Source organism: Leopardus geoffroyi, chromosome D1, assembly GCF_018350155.1.
Source record: "Leopardus geoffroyi isolate Oge1 chromosome D1, O.geoffroyi_Oge1_pat1.0, whole genome shotgun sequence".
Classification (NCBI taxonomy): Eukaryota; Metazoa; Chordata; class Mammalia; order Carnivora; family Felidae; genus Leopardus; species Leopardus geoffroyi.
The window spans coordinates 85977999-85999945 of NC_059329.1; the positions used below are offsets into that span (position 1 = coordinate 85977999).

Genomic DNA, 21947 nt, shown 5'->3' on the forward strand with positions numbered 1-21947 from the left:
ATGGGGCTTCACACTGTCAGAGCCTGCTTGGAATTCTCTCTTCCTACTACTCCACCACACATGCACATGCTCTCAAAATAAATAGACATTTAAAAAAAAAAGTTATAAAAATTAGAATTTTAAATCATTTGCTAATATTCACATGAATAAAAAACAACCCTTTGTATTTTAAAAATCAACATTTCAAGATAATTGTCAAGATCTTAAATTTTCTGGTAATGTTTCCTAAAGTATTAGATTTTTTCCTAGTTTTCAGACAAAATGCTGTGCCATTTTTAAAATTTAAAACCTTGAAATTAACACTTTAAAAGAATCCTCAAGATTTCAAACTCATTATCTTACATGTTGATAAACTATTCTACCTGTATTTTTAGTAAGCTGGAAATACATAGACTTATTAAAGAAATCCATAAGTAAAACCAAGAGTTTATTTGCTTAGTGACTTCAATGTGATGATTGCTCTGAGATCTGATTAAAAGAGAAAGGAGGCAATAAACAAGACCATTTCACTCCTTATGTTTCATCACAGAAATAAGATGATTGCTTCCTTTCCTGTTACGTACCTGTCAAACATTTTAGTGAACTATTGGGAAAAGATAGTCTATTTTAATTGGGAACTATTAATGTGAAATCTGTGTTCCTTTTCAAATAAAATTACTAATGGATATTTGCATTTAAACATATATTAAAACGAGCTTTGGTTCAATGTAGCATGTCAAGATAGCCTGTCATGGTTGGTTGCTTAAGCTTTGGATTTTTTGATGAAGGCATAGCTACAAACTTGCTCAAACTTACATCAGAACCTCAGTGTATCAAGTGAGGTATATCAAAATACCTTATGTAAACAGAGGTATTTTAGGGAAATGTAAGGTCTTGTCACACTGAAATTTGGAAGAACAGAGGAACTTTGCTGCTATATGTGTGTGCATATGTCCATATCAAATCCTTTCACCTCATACACACACAATAAAAGTTTGAATTTTAAAATAGTAATAAGGTGGCTTCATCTTATTCCCCATGACCAACCTTCAAAATGACCAAACTTTACCTGAGCCCTCCAAATTTGAATCTAGTAAATTTACATAATAGAACCCTTTAGAAAAAAAAAAATTTACCTTTTTAAAACAACTTTTTTTTTTTTTTTAATTTTAGACAGAACATGAGTTGGGGAGAGAAGCAGAGAGAGAGAGAGAGAGAAAATCTTGAGCAGGACCCACGCCCATGGTGGAGCCCGATGCAGGGCTCAATCTCAGGACCCTGAGGTCATGACCTGAGCCGAAATCCAGAGTTGGATGCTTAACCAACTAAGCCACCCAGGGGCCCCAAAACTTCCTTTTTGTAAGAGAAGTTCTGATAGTATATTAAGATGATTGGTTAAAGTCATTAAAATGTCCTCATTTTATGTTGTTTTAAGTAATGTTCAAAGTTTCCAAACATAGAATTTTAATGTACATGAGATTTTAAGATTTAATTGGGTGGCATTTCCTGAATTGTCAGAAACAGTGGATTACTTGAATCATTCTTACAGAAAATTGCCTTCTTAGCATACACTCGTTTGTGATGCTTTGTATAATGCTTTGCTTAACTAATTCATCAATGGGAAGTATTCTTACTAAGTCTTATTACTATAATGATCACTATCACATAATGATAAATCTTTAATGATTTGTTTTAATTAGAAAATAATGGCCAGAATGGTAACAGCTATTATTGAATACCTCTCTGAGCCAGACACTTGAGAACTAGGTATCACTTCATTTACTCAGGAAACTATTCCTTGATCTGTTCTTATCATCACACTGTGAATGACATTCACACACAAAAAAAATCTTTAATTCTATAACTATTCCAGTTGTATGCCTTACATAAATTCTTACTTTGAGGCTACATGAATGTAGACCCAGGGATGTTTAGGTTAGAAACCTAAATCTTTCCTATAAGAAATAAGTTATGGAAAGAAAAGCAGCTAACTTTTATAGCACCTCCTCTAGACTAGACTGCAGTCTGCTATATCCATCTATTAGTTCATCTTAAATATACACACAATGATGATTAGTATATAAATGCTTGTTTTTTCATGTACGGGAAAGTACAGAAATAAGCAATTAGAAAGTAAAATGCTCCACATGGATCAAAACATCAGTGGTAGTCTAGATATAGCACAAACTTTGTAAAAGTAAACATTGAGCCTAATCTTAGAGAAGACCTTTTATTTCTCTGATCCTTCATGGTTGTTATCCTGTATATTTCAACTTATGTGAATCTTTTATTTGGAACAACATTTGAAGTTATCCTATGTAGTCTGGTGTGACTTCAAATGCTGTCATGAAAGAACATATCTAAATGTGAAATTAAAATATAGATTTAGTCTATAACAAATCCTTCTAAACATAAAAATGTATAAATTACTACTTTCTTCCTTTTAAAATCTTCTTCTCTAACAACTTGAAATGTTCTACCTGTAGTCATCAAGTCACCAAAGTCACCAAGTGTGTTCATGTATGTGACCAAATTTCACATTCGTTGAAACATAACATTTATGCATATTTGCAAGGTCAAAATGTAAACACTATCAAGGGAACTTTTCATACTAAGTTTTTCTATATAATGTTTGCCACTACAAAATTTGTTGGGGGAAGAGTTCTTTATTGGTATTCTGTTTCTTTCCCAGTTTTATGCACCAAAACCGAAAAACACATGTAGGATTGACTTCAATTGTCCACCAGTTTTGACTAGTTTCTTTTTTAATTACTTGAAATATATTTCATTCTTTGAAATACACATTTTATTCTTTGTAAGTGAATTTGCTAGTATAATTTGTAACATTAATTGCAAATAGTAATACTTTTACAAATATTTTTACCAATGTTTCACAAGATATTTGTACTCAAATGTCTTTTTACTGTAGTTCTAGTCTCCTAAAATTTGATTTTAAATTGATTTTTAATGAAATCCCTATTTAAGTTCTATGCTCAGGATCATATTACCCTAATTCAGATATTCAAAACAACATTTCCTTCAAGTATTAAAAATGTATTTTATGATCGTGACCTTTTTGTTTGAAATACAAAAGTATTGTTCATTTTAAATTCTAAATGTATTTAAGAGTATGCACAGTCTTTGCGTATATTATTCATAATGAAAAAAATTAGCTTAATTATCAGGGTTATTTTCCCCCAAGGCTTATTAAATGTGAGGGTAAATAATAAAGTGGAATTTCTATTATAATAACCTTTCTTTTTTATGTTGTACTTCTGTAGTATTAAGTTGCTGTGAACATTTAGGTCTCAGCTATTGAGTTAATTTATTAACAAGTGCTAAATATAACATTACTGGAACACGTAACCGCAGTTATATTGAATGCTACATGGTCCTATCACAGGAGAAAGGAGTATAGTACAGTATATTATGAAAGTAATTGTAATGTGTAGTGTGTAATTACATATAATATGTAATTATTTCATAATAGCACCTTAAGCAAAGTATTGCAAAGGTAATTAAAATGTTGTTCTCATCTGCAATTTCAAAGTTACTGAAGTAGCAGTTCTTGATAAAGCTTAACTTTTATGCTAAAGATAATGTGTATAAAAAGGTAGCTAGATTAATTTTCTTCTTTGTTTTGTTTCACTTCCAGGTGGAGGTTTGGCCGTCGGAACAGTTCTTCTAATTGGTTAGTATGGCATACACACTTTGTTCTTCCTAATCAGAGTTTTCTGTTGTGCATAATGATTTTATGGGTTTGCCTATTCTGATATTAAATATATCACTTTCTATAAGAATTAAGGTAAATTAGAGAGGAAATGCCTTAAGTTTTAATTTAAATTCAAATGTTGATCTGAACTTGAAATAAATGAAGCAAGTATATCTGAAAATATAGCTCTTATAATTTAAAAATGTTCACAGTGCATTGTCCATTTTTTTTAAAAAAAGCTAAAATCATTGCCAATTGTTTTTTTCTTTTGTTTTGTTTTGTTTTGGAGAATCTCTGTATTTGTATTTTCAGTGGAATTAAAACAGTGATTAGTTTGAGAAGTTGATGTACCAATAAGTCCATTGTATATATATCATACATTTTTATCATTTTCTTCTTATTGAAAGAAAAGTAACAGACCAATAAATCATATTTTGCTCATCTTTAAGCACCAATGGTTCTTATTTAATTCTACATACAGAATCCCATTTGCCTTATTGTTTAGTTTAGATCATAGAATCTTGGAATTGAAATAAACCTTGGCAGTTACGTAGTCAAAGCTCCCATCTAGCTACAAATCACTTTTCCGTCTAGACACGAATCACTTTTCCATCATCCTTGACAGTAGCAAACACCATTTGAATATAGATTATATAGTTTAAAGGGCTCATTACTTCACAAAAGAATGCATTTTTTTTCAATATATGAAATTTATTGTCAAATTGGCTTCCATACAACACCCAGTGCTCATCCCAAAAGGTGCCCTCCTCAATACCCATTACCCACCCTCCCCTCCCTCCCACCCCCCATCAACCCTCAGTTTGTTCTCAGTTTTTAAGAGTCTCTTATGCTTTGGCTCTCTCCCACTCTAACCTCTTTTTTTTTTTTTTTTTCCCTACCCCTCCCCATGGGTTTCTGTTAAGTTTCTCAGGATCCACATAAGAGTGAAAACATATGGTATCTGTCTCTCTCTGTATGGCTTATTTCACTTAGCATCACACTCTCCAGTTCCATCCATGTTGCTACAAAGGGCCATATTTCATTCTTTCTCATTGCCACATAGTACTCCATTGTGTATATAAACCACAATTTCTTTATCCATTCATCAGTTGATGGACATTTAGGCTCTTTCCATAATTTGGCTATTGTTGAGAGTGCTGCTATAAACATTGGGGTACAAGTGCCCCTATGCATCAGTACTCCTGTATCCCTTGGGTAAATTCCTAGCAGTGCTATTGCTGGGTCATAGGGTAGGTCTATTTTTAATTTTCTGAGGAACCTCCACACTGGTCTCCAGAGTGGCTGCACCAATTTGCATTCCCACCAACAGTGCGAGAGGGTTCCCGTTTCTCCACATCCTCTCCAGCATCTACAGTCTCCTGATTTGTTCATTTTGGCCACTCTGACTGGCATGAGGTGATATCTGAGTGTGGTTTTGATTTGTATTTCCCTGATGAGGAGTGATGTTGAGCACCTTTTCATGTGCCTGTTGGCCATCCGGATGTCTTCTTTAGAGAAGTGTCTATTCATGTTTTCTGCCCATTTTTTCACAGGGTTATTTGTTTTTCGGGTGTGGAGTTTGGTGAGCTCTTTATAGACTTTGGATACTAGCCCTTTGTCCGATATGTCATTTGCAAATATCTTTTCCCATTCCGTTGGCTGCCTTTTAGTTTTGTTGGTTGTTTCCTTTGCTGTGCAGAAGCTTTTTATCTCAAAAGAATGCATTCTTGTTGAAAATGCTATAATGTTTTAGAAAGTTCTTCATATTAATGTTGAACCTGTATAATTTAACAGATTTGTTGTTCCTTATTTTGTCCTCTGGCATAATACAGAATTAATTTATGTACTTTTTCATGTGACACTCTTAAAATACTTGAAAGTAACTATTTTATCGCCTCAGATCTTCTCTAAATGAAATAGACAGTTTCTTAATCTGCTTTTTATGTGTTGTAGTTTTCACATTCCTCAGTCTCCTGGTATGTTCTTTTGTCGCACCTTTCAGTCAGCACCATCTCTTCAACTATGCTCAGAACTGAATACAATATTCCAAATTTAGTGTGACCTATATTCAGCATATTGAGACTGTCAAATGTGATAATCCAGATAGAATTATTATTTCTATGCCCAATAAAGTTGCTTTATATTCATTGACTTCTCTTAAGGTAGCAATGAAATGTGTTAAGTATTTTAGAAAACTCTGCTCCAGGAATGACTAAAATGCAAAATGGTTGTGGGGCGCCTGGGTGGCTCAGTCGGTTAAGCATCTGACTTTGGCTCAGGTCATGATCTTGCAGTTCACAAGCTCAAGCCCCACGTCAGGCTCTGTGCTGACAGCTCAGAGCCTGGAGCCTGCTTCAAATTCTGTCTCCCTCTGTCTCTGCCCTTCCCCTGCTCGTGCTGTATCTCTGTCTGTCTGTCTCTCTCTCTCAAAAATAAATAAACATTAAGCAATTAAAAAAAAAAAAAAAGGACAAAACAGTGGTGTGTAAAATTTGCCACATACATAAGCATTTCTCTAATAAATGAAGCTCAATCTGGAAAACTCAAAAGAGATTTGTAGTATATCTTACTCCCCATCTCTGCTGGATAATTGAAAAGTAGTAATAATAATAGTGGAGCTGCCCTTTATTTAAGTCTCACTCTGGGTAATGTATTGTGGTAAATGTTTTATACACAATTTTTCCCTTAATATAACAATCTTATAAGATACTACATGTAATCCATATTATCCCCATTTTATATTTTAAGAAATAAGATTCAGAGGAGTGAAGTAACTTTCCCGTTATCACATAGTTAGTGAGAGAACTAGGATTCGAAATCTGGTATGACTCTGAAGTTCATATTTTTTGTAACTGTGCTATGTAGCTTTTTTAATGCTTAATTTAATGATCACAAACACTAAAATAGGAGTTTTATGCCTTTTTTCAGAATAAAGTATTAAATAGTTAAAGCCTACATTTGTGTGGGCTTTTTCTTTTAGTGAATTTTCAAATTTCTAAACTTGAAAGAGTCCTTCTTTAATTATTCACAATAAGGATACAGGTTGCAGCCGTGCCAAAATTCTTTGTTTTAAGAGAACAAGTTGGTGGTTGCCAGAAGGGAGAATGGTGGGGAGATGAGTAAAATGGGTGAATGGGAGTGGGAGGTACAGGCATCTGGTTATGGAATGCATACATCACAAGGATGAAAGGCAGAACACAAAGATCCCAGTCGATGGTATTATAATAGTGTTATATGATGAGAGATCATAACCATACTTCTGGTGAACATAGCATAAGGTATAGAGTTGTCGAATCACTATATTGTATTCCTCTAAACTAATGTAACATCGTGTGTCAACTAAACTTCAATTAAAAATATAGTAAAATAAAATTTTTTAAAAAAGAAAAAACTCTTATTTTACATTATCAGCATTTCTTCATGCCAGTCTGAATTTTATGTCCATCGTAATAAAACAATATACAGAGAATATTATTTAAGATTTGTTTCAGATATGCAATATTTGTTAAAAATTGGCCTGTATAGTTGCAGCTTATTGCTATCTAAAATATATTAATTTTTAAAGTTTTTTAAGTTTACCTTATTTTGAGAGAGAGAGAGTAGGGGAGGGGCAGAGAGAGAATGAGAAAGAGAGAATCCCAAGCAGGCTCTGCACTGCCAGATCATGACCTGAGCTGAGATCAAGAATCAGATGCTTAACCAACTGAACCACCCAGGTGCCCCTAAAATATATTAATTTTTAAAAATCATGCCATTGAGTCATTTTGGTCCTGTGTTCAGTCATCATATTTAACACAACCATTAGTTTCCATGCAGCTCTTGGTGATAAAATATTTGCCAGTTTCTTACCAGCCATTTACTTTGATCACTACAATAGAATTTTCTGGACATTTACCTGGTGCCAAGTCTCTGAATAATATATAACATTTAAGAAAAAGTTAAGTAAAATATGTTCTATAAAATATTTGTGTCACCCATCAGTTTTTAAGGACTTAGGGTACAGAATTATTCCTAACAGTAGATGTAAGAGGGAGAAATACCCTGTAATTGAGAATTTCTAGAAATGGTGATGTCAGTCTCATTTTTAAAAACTTATCTTTTAGTTAAGAATTGTTGAAGGATTTTATGGAAAAAATAATTCACAGTTTTCATATCAATAAATAAATACATAAAATACAAAAGGATATCTAGAGAAAATTAGGTTGTCCTTTCAGTTGTTCATCCCCATACCCAGAGACAATACTGTCCTAGTATCTTCCCCAAATATTTTTACTTAAGAAATAAACATGGGAGCACTCTGCTTTTTCCACTTAACACATCTTAGAAATCAGTCCATGTGCATTCATATGCCTCATTCTTCTAACAACTGTGTAAGATTTCATTATATGGATGTGCCATAATTTATTTAAATAATTCCCTATTGATGAATTTAAGTTCCATTTTTCTATTGCTAACAATGGTATTGTAAATAATCTTGTATATAAGCTTTGCATACATATGTAAATATCTGTAGACTTGGACACGTGGGTGGCTCAGTTGGTTGAGCGTCCATCTCTTGCTTTCGGCTCAGGTCGTGATCCCAGGATCATTAGATCAAGCCCCATGTCCAGCTCTGTGTTGAGCGTAGAGCCTGCTTGATATTCTCTCTCTCTCCCTCTGCACCTCTCTCCTGCTCATGCTCTCTGTCTCTAAAATAAAATTTAAAAAAATATTTTGAAAAATATCTGTAGAATGAATTCTAAGATATAGAGTTGCTTAGTTGTTAAGCATGTTAAATTGTATTAGGTATTATTAGCATGTTAATTAGTATATTATTAGCATTTTATAGATATTAATAGATTGCTCTCCCAAGAGATTATACCATCTTTTACTTCAGTCAGTCAGCAGTTATAAGAATACACCAGTGAGTTTACCCTCACCCTGACAACACTGTATCTTATCAAACATTTACATTTTTACCAGTCCAAACAAGTGAAAGGTAAAGAATGACATTTCACCATTTGGGCCTCAGACTTTTCTCTTTAATAACTAAAAATATGGAAAGTTATTATAATAGTTTTTAAAATATGCAACTGAAATTTATTTATTTATTTAAAAAAAATTTTTTATGTTTATTTTTGAGAGACAGAGTCAAGTTGGGGACGGGCAGAGAGACAGAGACACAAAATCCAAAGCAGGCTCCAGGCTCTGAGCTGTCAGCACAGAACCTGATGCGGGGCTCAAACCCACAAACTGTGAGATCGTGACCTGAGCTGAAGTTGGACACTTAACCAATTGAGCCACCCAAGTGCCCCTAAAATGTGCAACTAAATTTTAATTCTTTGCTCCAGTGGAAGTATCTGGATATGATATGATACTAGGAATCCACTGATTATTTATGATTTATTCAGTGAACGTTCATCGAACACACAGGTATATGCTAGATATTGGGGTTATATATATAAATAAAATACTCACTTCCCTTACAGAACTTTGCACCTGTGGAGGAGACATATGTAAAGCATATAATTACAATACAATAAGTTAAATACCATAATAGATGTGTCTAATATTATTACATTTTAACATTGGTTGTAGCTAGAACAGGGGACTGCTATTGATTTTTATATATTGATCTTATCACCAGCAACTTTTTTTTTTATTTTTATTTTTTAATTTACATCCAAATTAGTTAGCATATAGTGCAACAATGATTTCAGGAGTAGATTCCTTAAGTTTTGAATAGTTTATAGATTCACTTGTGTATTATAATTGGCCAATCATCTTTTGCAAATATTGATAATGTTATTTCATAACAGATTTTGGTATCTGTTTTGGTATCTGGAAGTGGGTGCTTCCATAACAAATACCAAAAAATATGGGAGTGGCTTTGGGACCAGGTAGTAGGCAAAGGCTGGAAGGATTTTGAGGAGCACATTAGAGAGATCCTAAATTGCCATGAACAGATTGTTAGTAGTATTATACTCTAATGACAGTGAGAGTGAAAAGGAACTGAAGACCATGTTACTGAAAGCCAGAAGATGGGGAATCCTTGTTATATAGTGGCAGAAAGCATAGTGACATTGTTGTCTGCAGTTATATGGGAACAGAACACATACATGCCTAATGAACTTGATCTAGCAAAGGAGATTTTTTTATAAAGAGTAATAAGGAAAAACTCAGACAAGAATAACTAAAGCATAGTAACATTAAAAAAAAAGTCTATTTCTGATGAGATATCAGTTCGCCAATGTTTTTATTATACTTGGTATTCAATAACTGTTTGTTGAATAATGATTAAATAAAAGAATGTGACAAGTATAAGACAAAGGCCTTACCTTTATAGTCTGGTTTTTCCGTAAAACTAATATTTTGAATCTTCTTAGTATTATTTATGCTCTACTATCAATTTCTATGTGTCGAAGATTTTTGAAAATATGTATAACTGTGGGAAACTTAGTTTCATCATCTATTAGCTTGTTTTCTTTAGAAAACCTTAAAGCAAAATTTGGAAACATTTTCACATTTCTGAAAGATTAGATTAGAAGAAGGAGTTTTATATACTAGGTTCTCTACTTTTCTTCATCGTCAAGTCAATACAACTTGTACAGTGAATGAAATTTGCCTTAAAAAAATGGATGAGGGGCGCCTGGGTGGCGCAGTCGGTTAAGCGTCCGACTTCAGCCAGGTCACGATCTCGCGGTCTGTGAGTTCGAGCCCCGCGTCGGGCTCTGGGCTGATGGCTCAGAGCCTGGAGCCTGTTTCCGATTCTGTGTCTCCCTCTCTCTCTGCCCCTCCCCCGTTCATGCTCTGTCTCTCTCTGTCCCAAAAATAAATAAACATTGAAAAAAAAAAATTTAAAAAAAAAAAAAAAAAAAAAATGGATGAATGGTTCTAAATATAAACCAATTATGGAGATTTAAGGTTAGTGGTTGGTAGCATAGGATATTACTATGTTGCTCATCACTCATATATTTTTTTTTATTCCAGAAGTTGAAGAACATTAAAGCATGAATATGTTTGCATTAATAGTTTATCACTTATAGATTGTCAATTTTTAAACCATTTCTCTTCAAATAGATTACTCACGTACTAAGGCATGTGCATAAGTGTGTGCGTGAGTATGGGCCTGCAGAGCAGCGTGTTTATAATTTCAGTAGCAATGGAACTATGAAAACTAGAGCTTATGAGCACTGCCAGAGACCCAGAGTAGGTCTACTTTAGACCTTCCAAATACAGCTAACTAAATAAATATGAATTTATAACAGACTATTCTCAATTGAATGAGTACGGGCCCCCTACATTTATTTAGAAAATCAAAGATTTTTCCTAAAATATGTTTCATTCTTTAGTACTGGACTGGGTTTTGAGATGTTTTATATTTAAATGCTTTCTGGCAGTCTGGTACAAGAGTAAAATTGGGACATCTTAAAAGTATCAAAAGTGAAGGAATGGCATAAATATTTAGAGTTTTTACAGCTTCTTTTAAAATAAAGGATCTTGATCTGTTTGCAGAGATATTGAGCATCAAAGAGATTTAGTGGAAGTTGCCAGTCATTAAAATACAAGTTATGTGACATTTATGAGCCCATTATTTTTAAATTAATCTCTTATGTAAATTATATCATTTTAGGAGCCTGCTTCAGAATCTGTGTTTCCTTCTCTCTCCCCCTCCCTTTCTCCCTCTCTCTCTTTCTCAAAAATAAATAAACATTAAAAAAATTAGAATCTTCCACTCTCTTCACAATTTTAACTTATTAATTCATGTAATATCAAAAACAAAGCACTCTCCATATACTTTTCACAAGATATTATAATACTTTCTTGTCAATTGCCTTCAACCTTTTTGAAATTGCTGAGCTATATTTTTTCTTCTACACCATGTAATGAATTCTGAGCATTTTCCTTATTATGCACGAGTTGGCAAACTGCAGCCTGTGGGCCAGTGACCTATCTATAAATAAAGTTTTATTGGAACACTACCATGCTTAATGATTTGTACATTGTCTATGGCTGTTCCTGTCGTCACAAAGCAGAGTTGAGTAGTTTCAACAGAGACTGTATGCTTCACAAGCCTGAAATACTTACTTTCTGACTTTTTAAGAAAAAGCTTGCTAATATCTGTTTTTGTAGTATATTTTGTATTTTTCTTAATTTATTTTATATTAGTATAACTTGTCAAAAGACTAAAATAAGACAAACTGGTATCCATGCAGTTCTTTAGTAAGACCTCCTGACCTTTTGTCCTGAAGCATCTAAGCACCTACGCTGTGTTTAGCACTGCTAGGCAGTATAAATCTTGGGTTTTACCCTTTCTGAACTTAAACTGGATATTGGTTACACATGGAATAAATGAGAACAGTACATATATAATATATAGATGTTTTTGCAGACATAAGAGATATGGAAAGACTTAAATTGAATCAAACTACGGGTAGAAATTGAGGGGAGAGGGAGGGAGAAAAGTATTCCTATGGAAGCCCATATTACCAAATGCACAAAAGTAGATATCAACATAGTATGCTTATGTAGTAAAGAAGTGAAAGCTCTTCTAAAGCAGAAAGTTTATATTGAGGATTAGTCAAAGGGAAAGTTTGGCCTCCTGGGTCTCTTGCCTCAACTACCTACTTGTAGAATTCAGATTGTAAAACCTCAGAACCTTATACTAGCTTCTCAAACTGCACCGTGCAGAGATGAGGCTGTTCACTTTTCATCCACCACAGGACTTCTGGGATTTTTGTTTGTTTAACTTTATGGCCGGCTAAATCTCTCATGCTTTACCTCCTTGTTATCTTTGGTCGTTGTCCAAGATGTAAGCTGTTCCAATAATCTTTTCTGTTGCTTTTATCTCCATAATACTCTTTTTTGCTCTGTAGATTCAAGTTCCTACTATTCTTATCCCTTCTAAATCTTTCCCCTGTATAATACCTATTTCATATAAAATAAGCTCTAATATCTTAAAATACTATCATTGAATATTTTATTGAATTATTTACCATTTATTATGGATTTACTGTGTGCTCGGTATCATGCTAAGCCCTTGACGTGTATTTTATCATTTACTTTCACAACAATCAAATGAGATGTCTATATTTTAGAGGAGAGTGAGATTTTGAGAGAGCAAAGTAACTTGTCCAAGGTCACACACTTAGTAGCTAAGATTTGCAAGCAGGTTTCTCTGACATTAAATCATCATTTTACACTAAAACCTGATGATTCATCTTAATTATTTTCCAGAGTGAGATTTATACCTTTGGCTTTTCTGCCTTTTATATCATCTCACTCCTGCCATATATTGACTTCTTAGTTATTTCCTTCCTGATCTCCAGCCCTCAGTGAGCTTTCGGCATTCACCAGCAAACTTTTGTATCTCTCATCACCTCTTTTTCATTCTCAATAACCTCAGTGATCTTTTAAAACCTCATACTCAAACAACAAACATTACTACTTTCTCCCTCATTTTCTGGGATAACTTGCAGTATTTCACATGAAAGAAAATGGTCTCTTCAGATGACAACTCCCCCAACTTCCCACTGTCAAGCTTCAGTATCCACACATGGGAGAATGTCTCCTGTTTGAGAGTCATCCTTTCACCTGGACACTAGAGCTTTCCTCCTTCCACCTTACCAAGGAATGGCAATATCAGTTTTCTCTTCTTTCTTTAACTTCTCCCTCCTTTTTAGTTCTTTCCTGTGTGTCCTTAAACCTGCTCAAATCCGTTTTCAAGCCTCATTTAAAAGAAAAGGAGGAGGGGGAATTCTTCCTTAACCCCACTCCTCCAACTATCCCCTTTTCTCTTCCTTTTATAGGAATCTATACATTTTCATGATATTTAAGTCATTCCTCAGTTTATTTAAGGAAGTAGCACATCACTGAAACCGCCTTAGCCAGAGATATTAGTGGCCTTCTCATGGCTAAAACCGAGGAATACTTCTCAGCTCAGCAATTGATGTGGTGAGTCACCCTTTTTTTAATGTTTATTTATTTTTGAGAGAGAGATTGACAGAGCATGCATCCATGCAAGCAAGGAAGGGGAAGAGGTAAAGGGAGACAGAGAATCCCAAGCTGGCTCTACGCTGTTAGCACAGAGCCCAACGTGGCTCGAACCTATGAAACGTGAGATCATGACCTGAGCCAAAATCAAGAATAGGATGCTCAACTGACTGAGCCACCCAGCATCTCAAGTCACTTTTTTCTTGAAGTGCTCTCTTCCTTTAGATCTGTTATAACATTTTGTTCTAGATTTCCTTCTACCTTTCTGCTTTTATTTTTTTAGACTCCTTTGGCTCAACTTAAAATACTAGTATCCTCTTCCCTCTTCTGGTGCTATATACTCTTCCTGGGAGGTCTCAGTTCCTGCCATAACTAGAATGACCAGGGGTGGAAAAACTCATTTTATGAAATCTGTAGACATTGATGCATACATAGGATCAACAGAGAAATGCAGAGATCATATTCAACTCCCTTTCAACATTTTCTCTTGAATATCTCTCAAAATCAATGTGTCCAGAGCTGAACTTCCCTTATCTCCAAATTCTACCCCAATCCTCCAAATCTGTCCCTCTTCCTATGATTACTAGATTATTCAGGCTACCAAGTGACACATGCCAGAGACCTGAGTGATGTACTTGTTTCTCCACTGTACACATCCAGTAATCATTAAATCCCAAGGTTTTTAACCTTTTAAATATCTTAAAATTCTGTCTACTTCCTTCTATTCTTGCTGCTATGACCCTAATTTGGCCATAATCCACAACTTTCACTAAATTATTGTAACAGCTTCTTAGGTTGCTTCCAATGTTTTCTTGCTTCAGTTCATTTTCAAACTGTAGCTAGAATGAACTTTCTGATATAAAAATCTAAAGGTAATCATGATATACCCTTACTTAAGACCTTTCTGTGCTATCAATTTTAACATAATGCCCAGCTTCCTTAGCCTAGAAGATAAGGCCTTTAATGGTCTGTCACTGCTGATTCACTTCAGGCTTGTCTCTTCTCATGTCCTCACCTCTCTCTTCAAGCATATCATCCTAGGCTTTTAATTCCATCCATTTACCATTCTCTCCAGGCCTTTGCTTAAGTTCTTTCTTGCTGCCTCCTTTTTTTCCTTTCTTATCCTAGCTCTTAATCATCTCTTAGGTCTCCACTTAGATTCTCTTCCAGAAAGGCTTCCTTAACTATTGCTTTCCTTACCCTCAGCCCACTTAGTATTCCTCCTCTATACTTCTGTAGTATTGTTTATCTACTTTATCATGGCACGTACTACACTTTGTTGAAAATACTTAACCATGTATCTTATTCAGTAGACTGTAAGCTCTGTGACCATGGCAACTATGTAAGGGCACCATGAATACATGCTTGAATGAATGAATGCTGTGAAAGCCTGGCTAAAAACAGTTACTTTATACTGGTAAGAAATAGGTAGTCATGGAGCATTTTGAGCTATGAAGAACTATTATGAAGGATGTGCTTCAGGAATAAAGTGAAAACTTGAAGTGATGGAAATACTAATTACTCTAATCGAAACATGAGATGATGTCTGTTACTATACTTTTGAGACTTTAAACCATAAATTCATCACATATTTTGATATAACAATGCTACCTAATTTTTCTATTTCTGCATTTCATTATGTGTATTAGATTATAAATGTTTCACTATTCTTAGATTCCTCTGGTATAAAATACCATTTCCCTACATTTTTCCTCTTTTAGTAGGTCCCTCTCAAGAATGTTGATTCTTCTGTTCTTTCTAAATGTGTGGGAGATAAAGGAGAGACAAGAGATAGGATGATTCCCAGATGTTTGGCCTGAGAAGGTTTGGAGTTAGTACCATTAGGTGAAGTCAGAAAAGGAGGAGAAGGAGCAAATGTTGATGTGAAGTATGAATTCGGTTTAAACATACTGAAGTTTATGAGTATTAAATTTAGGCTAGAGAAAAATATTTTGGATTTGTCAATATTATTTGACTGATACTTTATGCAACTGATACTTTTTGGTTGAAGTCATTCATAGGTATGTATTAGAATGCCCAGATTTGTAGACCATGGAGGATCCATAGATGAAACTTTGGGGGGGGGGGTCTCTTAATTCCCTGAAATTACATGTAAATTTGTACATGACTGTGTATATTGTTAGAATAAGGTATAACTTGCATCATATTCTCAGAGTGGTCTGAGATTCCAGGAAAGACTAAGAATACCTAGAGTAAAAGGAAAAGCAAATCGAAGTCTAAAGCTAAAGCATATCAGTTAAGGGATAGGTAAAGGAAAATAAGCCCATGAAAGAGATACGAGCATAGCCTCTGGAATCAGACTGGCTGATTCAACTCATAGCCCTGATCTTTACTAACTGTGTCACCTTAGGCAAGCTGCTTGCCTTCCCTGTGCCTTCCTTTTCTTACCTGTAAGATAGGGATTAACAACATTTATCTTACAAGTTATTATGAGGATTAAGTGAACTAATGCATGACAAGTACATTGCACCATGTTTAGCATATATTTAGTGGTCAAGATTAGTTATGTATTACTTTTTACAGGATGTTGAGGAGCTCAGAAGTGTTGACCATAGCCCAAAGTGAGAAAAAGAAAGCGAAGATGAAAGTTTCCCCATTCCTGTAGTTGGGATTAAATACTTCCTTGCAGGTCCAGAGATCCACCACAGCTACTACCTCGTAACTGTTACCATCACCGCCATTAGTAAGCATCACAGACAAAGATTGGAGAGAGCAAGAGTGCAATATTCAAGTTCAAAAGTGATCCCTCACTCAGGCAGGTAAGGCGGTACAATTCCTAAGAGCATCAGTCATAGACATTGAGGATCCTTACAAGAAGCAAAGACTGGCATCCTTGTTTCCCAATTGACTTCTTGCTAAACTTCTGAACCTGTAAGCCCTTCAGTGAGTAGTGCATGGTGAGAGAGTCCTTGGAGGAAGCCTGTCTTAAATCTCCCAGGGTTTGTCATCATTCCTGACAACAACACTGTTTTCTGTGTCTGGTGTAGGAAAAGGACAGAAGCCTGCTGGGAGAGATTATATAAATAGCCAAAATAATAATGATAGCAATAGCTAATATTACCAGAGCAGAATTTGAATATGAATTACTGGCCACCCCCCCCCAAAAACCTAGATTCCACCTCAGAAGGGTTTCTCAGCAGCAGATGTGACCAAAATGAAACTGAGCACTACCCACAAAAACCACACTTACCACCTACATAGAAACCACCACAACTTCAAAGGCTACAAAACAGCAGGCTTAACTAGACCAGATCATAGTGAGGCTAAGGACATCTCTCCCTAACCAGACAGCCAATTATGTAAGCTGATCACTGCCACGTTTTTCCCCCTGATCTCCTAACAACAGAACTAGGACTTGGAAAGAAGACATGGAGGAAGAGGCATTTTAGAATCTTCCTTTCCTTTGGAACCCCTCTGTCCCACTAAGACTTTCAAGTTACAAGTCTCAGTCTCCACTAAAGGAGGGGGAAGGTTTGCACTGAATATTAAAGTTTTAAACTTGACTGTTCCAAGTTTTAATAACTGAAACTGGTGAGAAGGTCATGGAATTAGCTCTAGATGTCAAGAGATGAGAAAGGAAGATTTGGCATAGCTTAGCTGAAAGTAGTGACTAGAGAAATTTAATAGAAGCAATTCATATTTATTTACCAAGGAATTGAGTCTAAAGAAACAGGGCAATTGGGAACAAGAAGTGTCTTAAAAATAGAGCATGAATGGAGAAGGAGAGTATAATTTCAGCAAGAAATTTGTCCTTGATAATAGCTGCAATAGACAAATGAAATAAGAAAGATTTTAAAGTGTCCCAGAAAACAGACAATTAGAAAGTCCTTGGTGACTTTGTTAGCATTCCCAACACAATGAAAGGGGCAGCTCTTTTGGACTTTGATGTTAAGAAAAATTGATATTCCTGTTATTCCTATCTATTAGGCCTCATTCTACCTCTTGTGTGATTCCATTTACATATGACAGTCCATCAGATATTTGGAGACAGGTCTCTTACATCCTTTGGGTCTCTTTTTCTTCAACCTAAGTATCCTTTTTCTCATGCTTTCAAGTTCTTTCACCCTCCTGGTCACTTCATTCTGAATATGCTTTAGTTTGTGTAAGTCCCTGAATGAAATATATACTATTGCCAGTATGGTCCACTACTGTAGAATAGACTAGGACTTCCATCTCTCAACCTACGAATTAGACTGTTAATTCAGGCCAAAACTACATTTGCTTTTTGGCGATTTTGTCACATCGTTATCATTTTTGCTTTTCCAGTGTTATGGGGATTCACTCAATAGATTAATTAAATGCTTAATGTACAACCTCAAAATTTGTTTCACAAAAATGGTGACTTTCAGCTTGAAGAGCGTATTGTTTTTTGCTCAACTCTAAATAGGTGATCTTCCTCCTATTAGTTTTGACTGCTACATAGGAGTCTTTGAAAAAACTGTGTGTGTGTATATGTGTGCATGTGTGTGTGTGTGTGTGTGTGCATGTACACTAGGGTGTGTTTTCAGCCAAACTTCAGTAGATCTGGCTGATTTACAAGACAAGATAGACTTTTGTTTTTTTCCTTAATTATACAAATTATACTACTAAATGTATAGTATGTGCCTACTGCTAGAAATACAACAATAAAATACATTCTCTGCCATGAGGATCTTTTAGCTTGGTGGAGAAATTTCAGTATGTATATTAAATGCTACTGTAGGAGTTAACAAGATGCTCCAGGGCACTCTGGTCATCTCACCCAGCCTTGAGGAAAGCTTCTCCAAGGATGAGTTTACCTAATTTGGGTCTGGGAGGGACTTTTGAGGGAATTAGCTAGCCAAAAAGGTGAAGTAATTTATGCAACACGTCCTGACTTAAGATGCAGTATAGCAACTAGAGATATTAATTTAAGTTACAAGTGTAGATAAGATCAGTAGGAATTGTATATAGGTAGGAAAAAAGTTACAACTCACACTCTTTTAAAACATAAGTAGAAAAAGAGGAATTCTGCCATCTAGATGATGATACATCTAGATGATACATCACTCAATATTTTTTATTATCTGTGACTCTCCCTAGTTTATGCAGTACTTACCTAATATAGTTGTTCATTCCCTTACTAGTGTATAGATGTAACCTTAATTTTACAAATAATTATTTTAGTTAGGCTTATTTCTCATTTACTTTTACTGAGAAGTTGTTAAACAACCACCATGTCCTTTTACAGGGAAATGACAGTATGATACCACTTTTAACGCAAATATTTTTATTATACACATTAAACTCTGCTCTTTGGCAGTGACCACACAGAGCATATAGACCAGGTTAAAGGATTTAGTTCTTTCTCCCAACAACAATGAGAAACCACTGAAAGGTTTTAAGTTGGGAAGTGAAATGATTGGGTTTGTATTTTCAAAAGGTTACTACTAAATTGGAGGATTAGAGTGGATGCAAAGAAATAAGAGGTGATTGCAGTGGTGTAGGCAAGAGTTTTTGGTAGCATGATTAGGGGAGTGACACTGTGGTGACACTGTGGTGTCACAGTGGTGTCGACAAGAGTTGTTGGTAGCATGATTAGGGGAGTGACACTGATTTGAGTGACAATCAAATTTCAGAAATACTTTGAAAATAAATACAACAGGATTTTAAGGATGGGGAAAGGAATGCATTGGTGGGAGAGAGAGAAGAGGAATCAAAAATAAGTCCTGATTTCCTAAAAACTGAAATGACCACATTTGGAAGAAAAAAATAATGAGTTACTGAGTTCCGTCTTGGATATGTGTGATTTGAGGCACTTTTGTACTTCTGTATTTAATAACAACAAAAGGGCCCCTGGGTGGCTTAGTAGGTTAAGTGTCTGACTCTTGATTTCAGCTCAGGTCATGATCTCGTGGTTGGTGAGTTCAAGACCTGTGTTGGACTCTCCCTCTCTCTCTGTCCCTCCCCAACTTGTGCTTGCACTCTTTCTCTCTCTTTCTCTAAAAATAAATAAATAAATAAATAAATAAATAAATAAATAAATAAATAAATAAATAATTTAATAATAACAAAAGCCTAAAAGCAGGAAAAGTCCATGGTAGAGAGATGATGAAATAAATTCTAGTACATACATTTTCTAGAATATTATGGCCCCTGAAACATGATAGCTACAAGACTATGAAACATGTGAAAATAGGAGAACATAAAATTCAGAAATAATTGTAACCATGTAGGAAAACACCACAGAAAAAGTACTGAAAGGAAATATAGCACAGTTTAGCAATTCTGTGAAAGTGATGGATGGTGGAAGAGTTTTTAAAAATTTATTTTCCATGTTGTAAAATGTCAGCCTTAGAAAGTAAAATTTTTAGTATCCAATTTGGTTTTTACATCAGTGATTTTTAATGACCTGTGTTTATATGGTTCCTTCTGTAAACTAACCCACTAGTAATTCCTTAAGGTAAAATCAATTCTTTTTTTAAACATGACTTTCTGTTGTTTTTTTTTTTTTTTCCTAAAGTTGAATAGAGATAAATTGTTAGTTATGTAAAGTGAGTGCCCTGCCCTCCCCCCAGTATGATAACTGCATTAGAGAATAGGCACTGCCGGTCACCTTACCTCCATCCGTCTCTGTTCTCTTTTCCACCTGTCAGCTGTAAGCAGTACAGAGGCATTGAAAGTGTTTTTCCCTTACACACAAAACTTCCATGAAATGCTCCTAAATCCATGTCAAGCCCATTTTGCGTCTTTTAGATTTGTGGATATTAACTTGCAATGATAGTATTAAAGAACTATGTTCTTTAATGTATACAATTGAACTTGATGTAAATCTACTATACTTTTGATCATGGATTTGCTCTAATTCACTATACTGAGAAGGTTTATCAACAAGTGACCATCTGCTGTTTTAATTGCACCTTAAGAAAGCGTTTCAATAAACCAACTTTACTGAACTATAAATTACACACAATGAAATGGACCCATTTTAAGTATATATGTTAGTTACATTTTACAAATGTGTATATACATAGAACCACCACAGCAATCAAGATATAAAACATTTCCATGCATCTTCCAAAATTTCCTCATGCCCAAAAAAGTTTTCTGGCCCCAAACATCTAACTCCTTTCTATCACTAGAGATTAATTTTACTTTCTGTAGAATGTCACATAAAGGCAACCATGCCATGCATAATTTTTGTGTCAGCTTTTTTCACTTAGCTTAATGTTTTTGAGATTAATTTATGTTGCATGTATATTATTTTATTGTTTAGAAGTATTTCATTTGTGAATGTACCATTCGTCTTTTCCATTCATAAATTGATGGGCATTCGTGTTGTTTACAGCTTTTGGATGTTACCAAAATTGCCATAAACATTCTGTATAAAACTATGTATGGACATGTGTTTTCATGTCTCATGGATAAAAATGCAGGAGTAGCATTGCTGGTTCATTTAAGTGTAAGTTTAACTTTATCAGAAATTGCCAAACTATCTTCTGAAGCAGCTGTACCATCTTGCATTGCCACTAGCAATGTAGGAGCATTTTAATTGTTCCACATTCTTGTCAATACTTAGTATTGTATTTTTATTTTACCTTTTCTAGTAGGATTGTAGTGGTCTCTCACAGTGTAGTGGTCTCTCACAGTGGTCTCTCACAGTGTTTTTTTTCCCAGGGTTTAATACAGTTAAACTTATTTTTATACATTTACTGGATATTCATATGTCTTCTTTTGTGAAGGGTGTATTCAGATCTTTTGCTCGTTTTTATATTAGGTGGTTTGTCCTCATGGAATTAGAAGACGTTTTAGTATGTATACTGGATACTAGTTCTCTATCAGATATATGTATTGCAAATATTTTCTTTCTGTAGCTTGCTATCCATTTTTTTTCTGTTATGGTTCATGCTTCCATACCTTGAGAAATCTACTCCAAGGTTGCAAAGTTATTCCCTATGTTTTCTTCTAATAGTTTTATTGTTTCAGCTCTTATATTTAGTTTTGTGATACATTTCAAGGTAAATATTTGAGTATTAGTATGAAGTAAGATAGAAATTTTGTTGGGTTTTTTTTTTTTTAATTTATAGTCTGGGGTAAGACTGAGATTTTTTATTGTGTTTTGCATCTGGGTACCCATTATTCCAGGACAATTTGTCAAAAAAAAAAAAAAACAGTTATTTCTCCACCTTTGTAAAAAATCAGTCATGTGGGTTTATTTCTGGACTCTATCCTTTTATATTGATTTCTATTTCTATCCTTTAGCTAATTCCATATTGCCTTGATTATAGCTTTATCCTAAGTCTTG

At 34.6% G+C, this 21947-nt stretch overlaps 1 protein-coding gene across 5 annotated transcripts in view; it reads left to right on the forward strand.

Annotated features, from left to right (window-relative positions):
• The window catches only part of ELP4 (elongator acetyltransferase complex subunit 4), a 251191-nt gene that overhangs the window by 4330 nt on the left and 224914 nt on the right, over positions 1 to 21947 (forward strand). For all 5 annotated transcript variants that reach the window (XM_045484854.1, XM_045484856.1, XM_045484858.1 and 2 more), the window contains exon 2: positions 3635 to 3670. In XM_045484854.1, coding sequence (XP_045340810.1) covers positions 3635 to 3670 — 36 coding nt within the window. The remainder of the gene's footprint in view (positions 1 to 3634; positions 3671 to 21947) is intronic.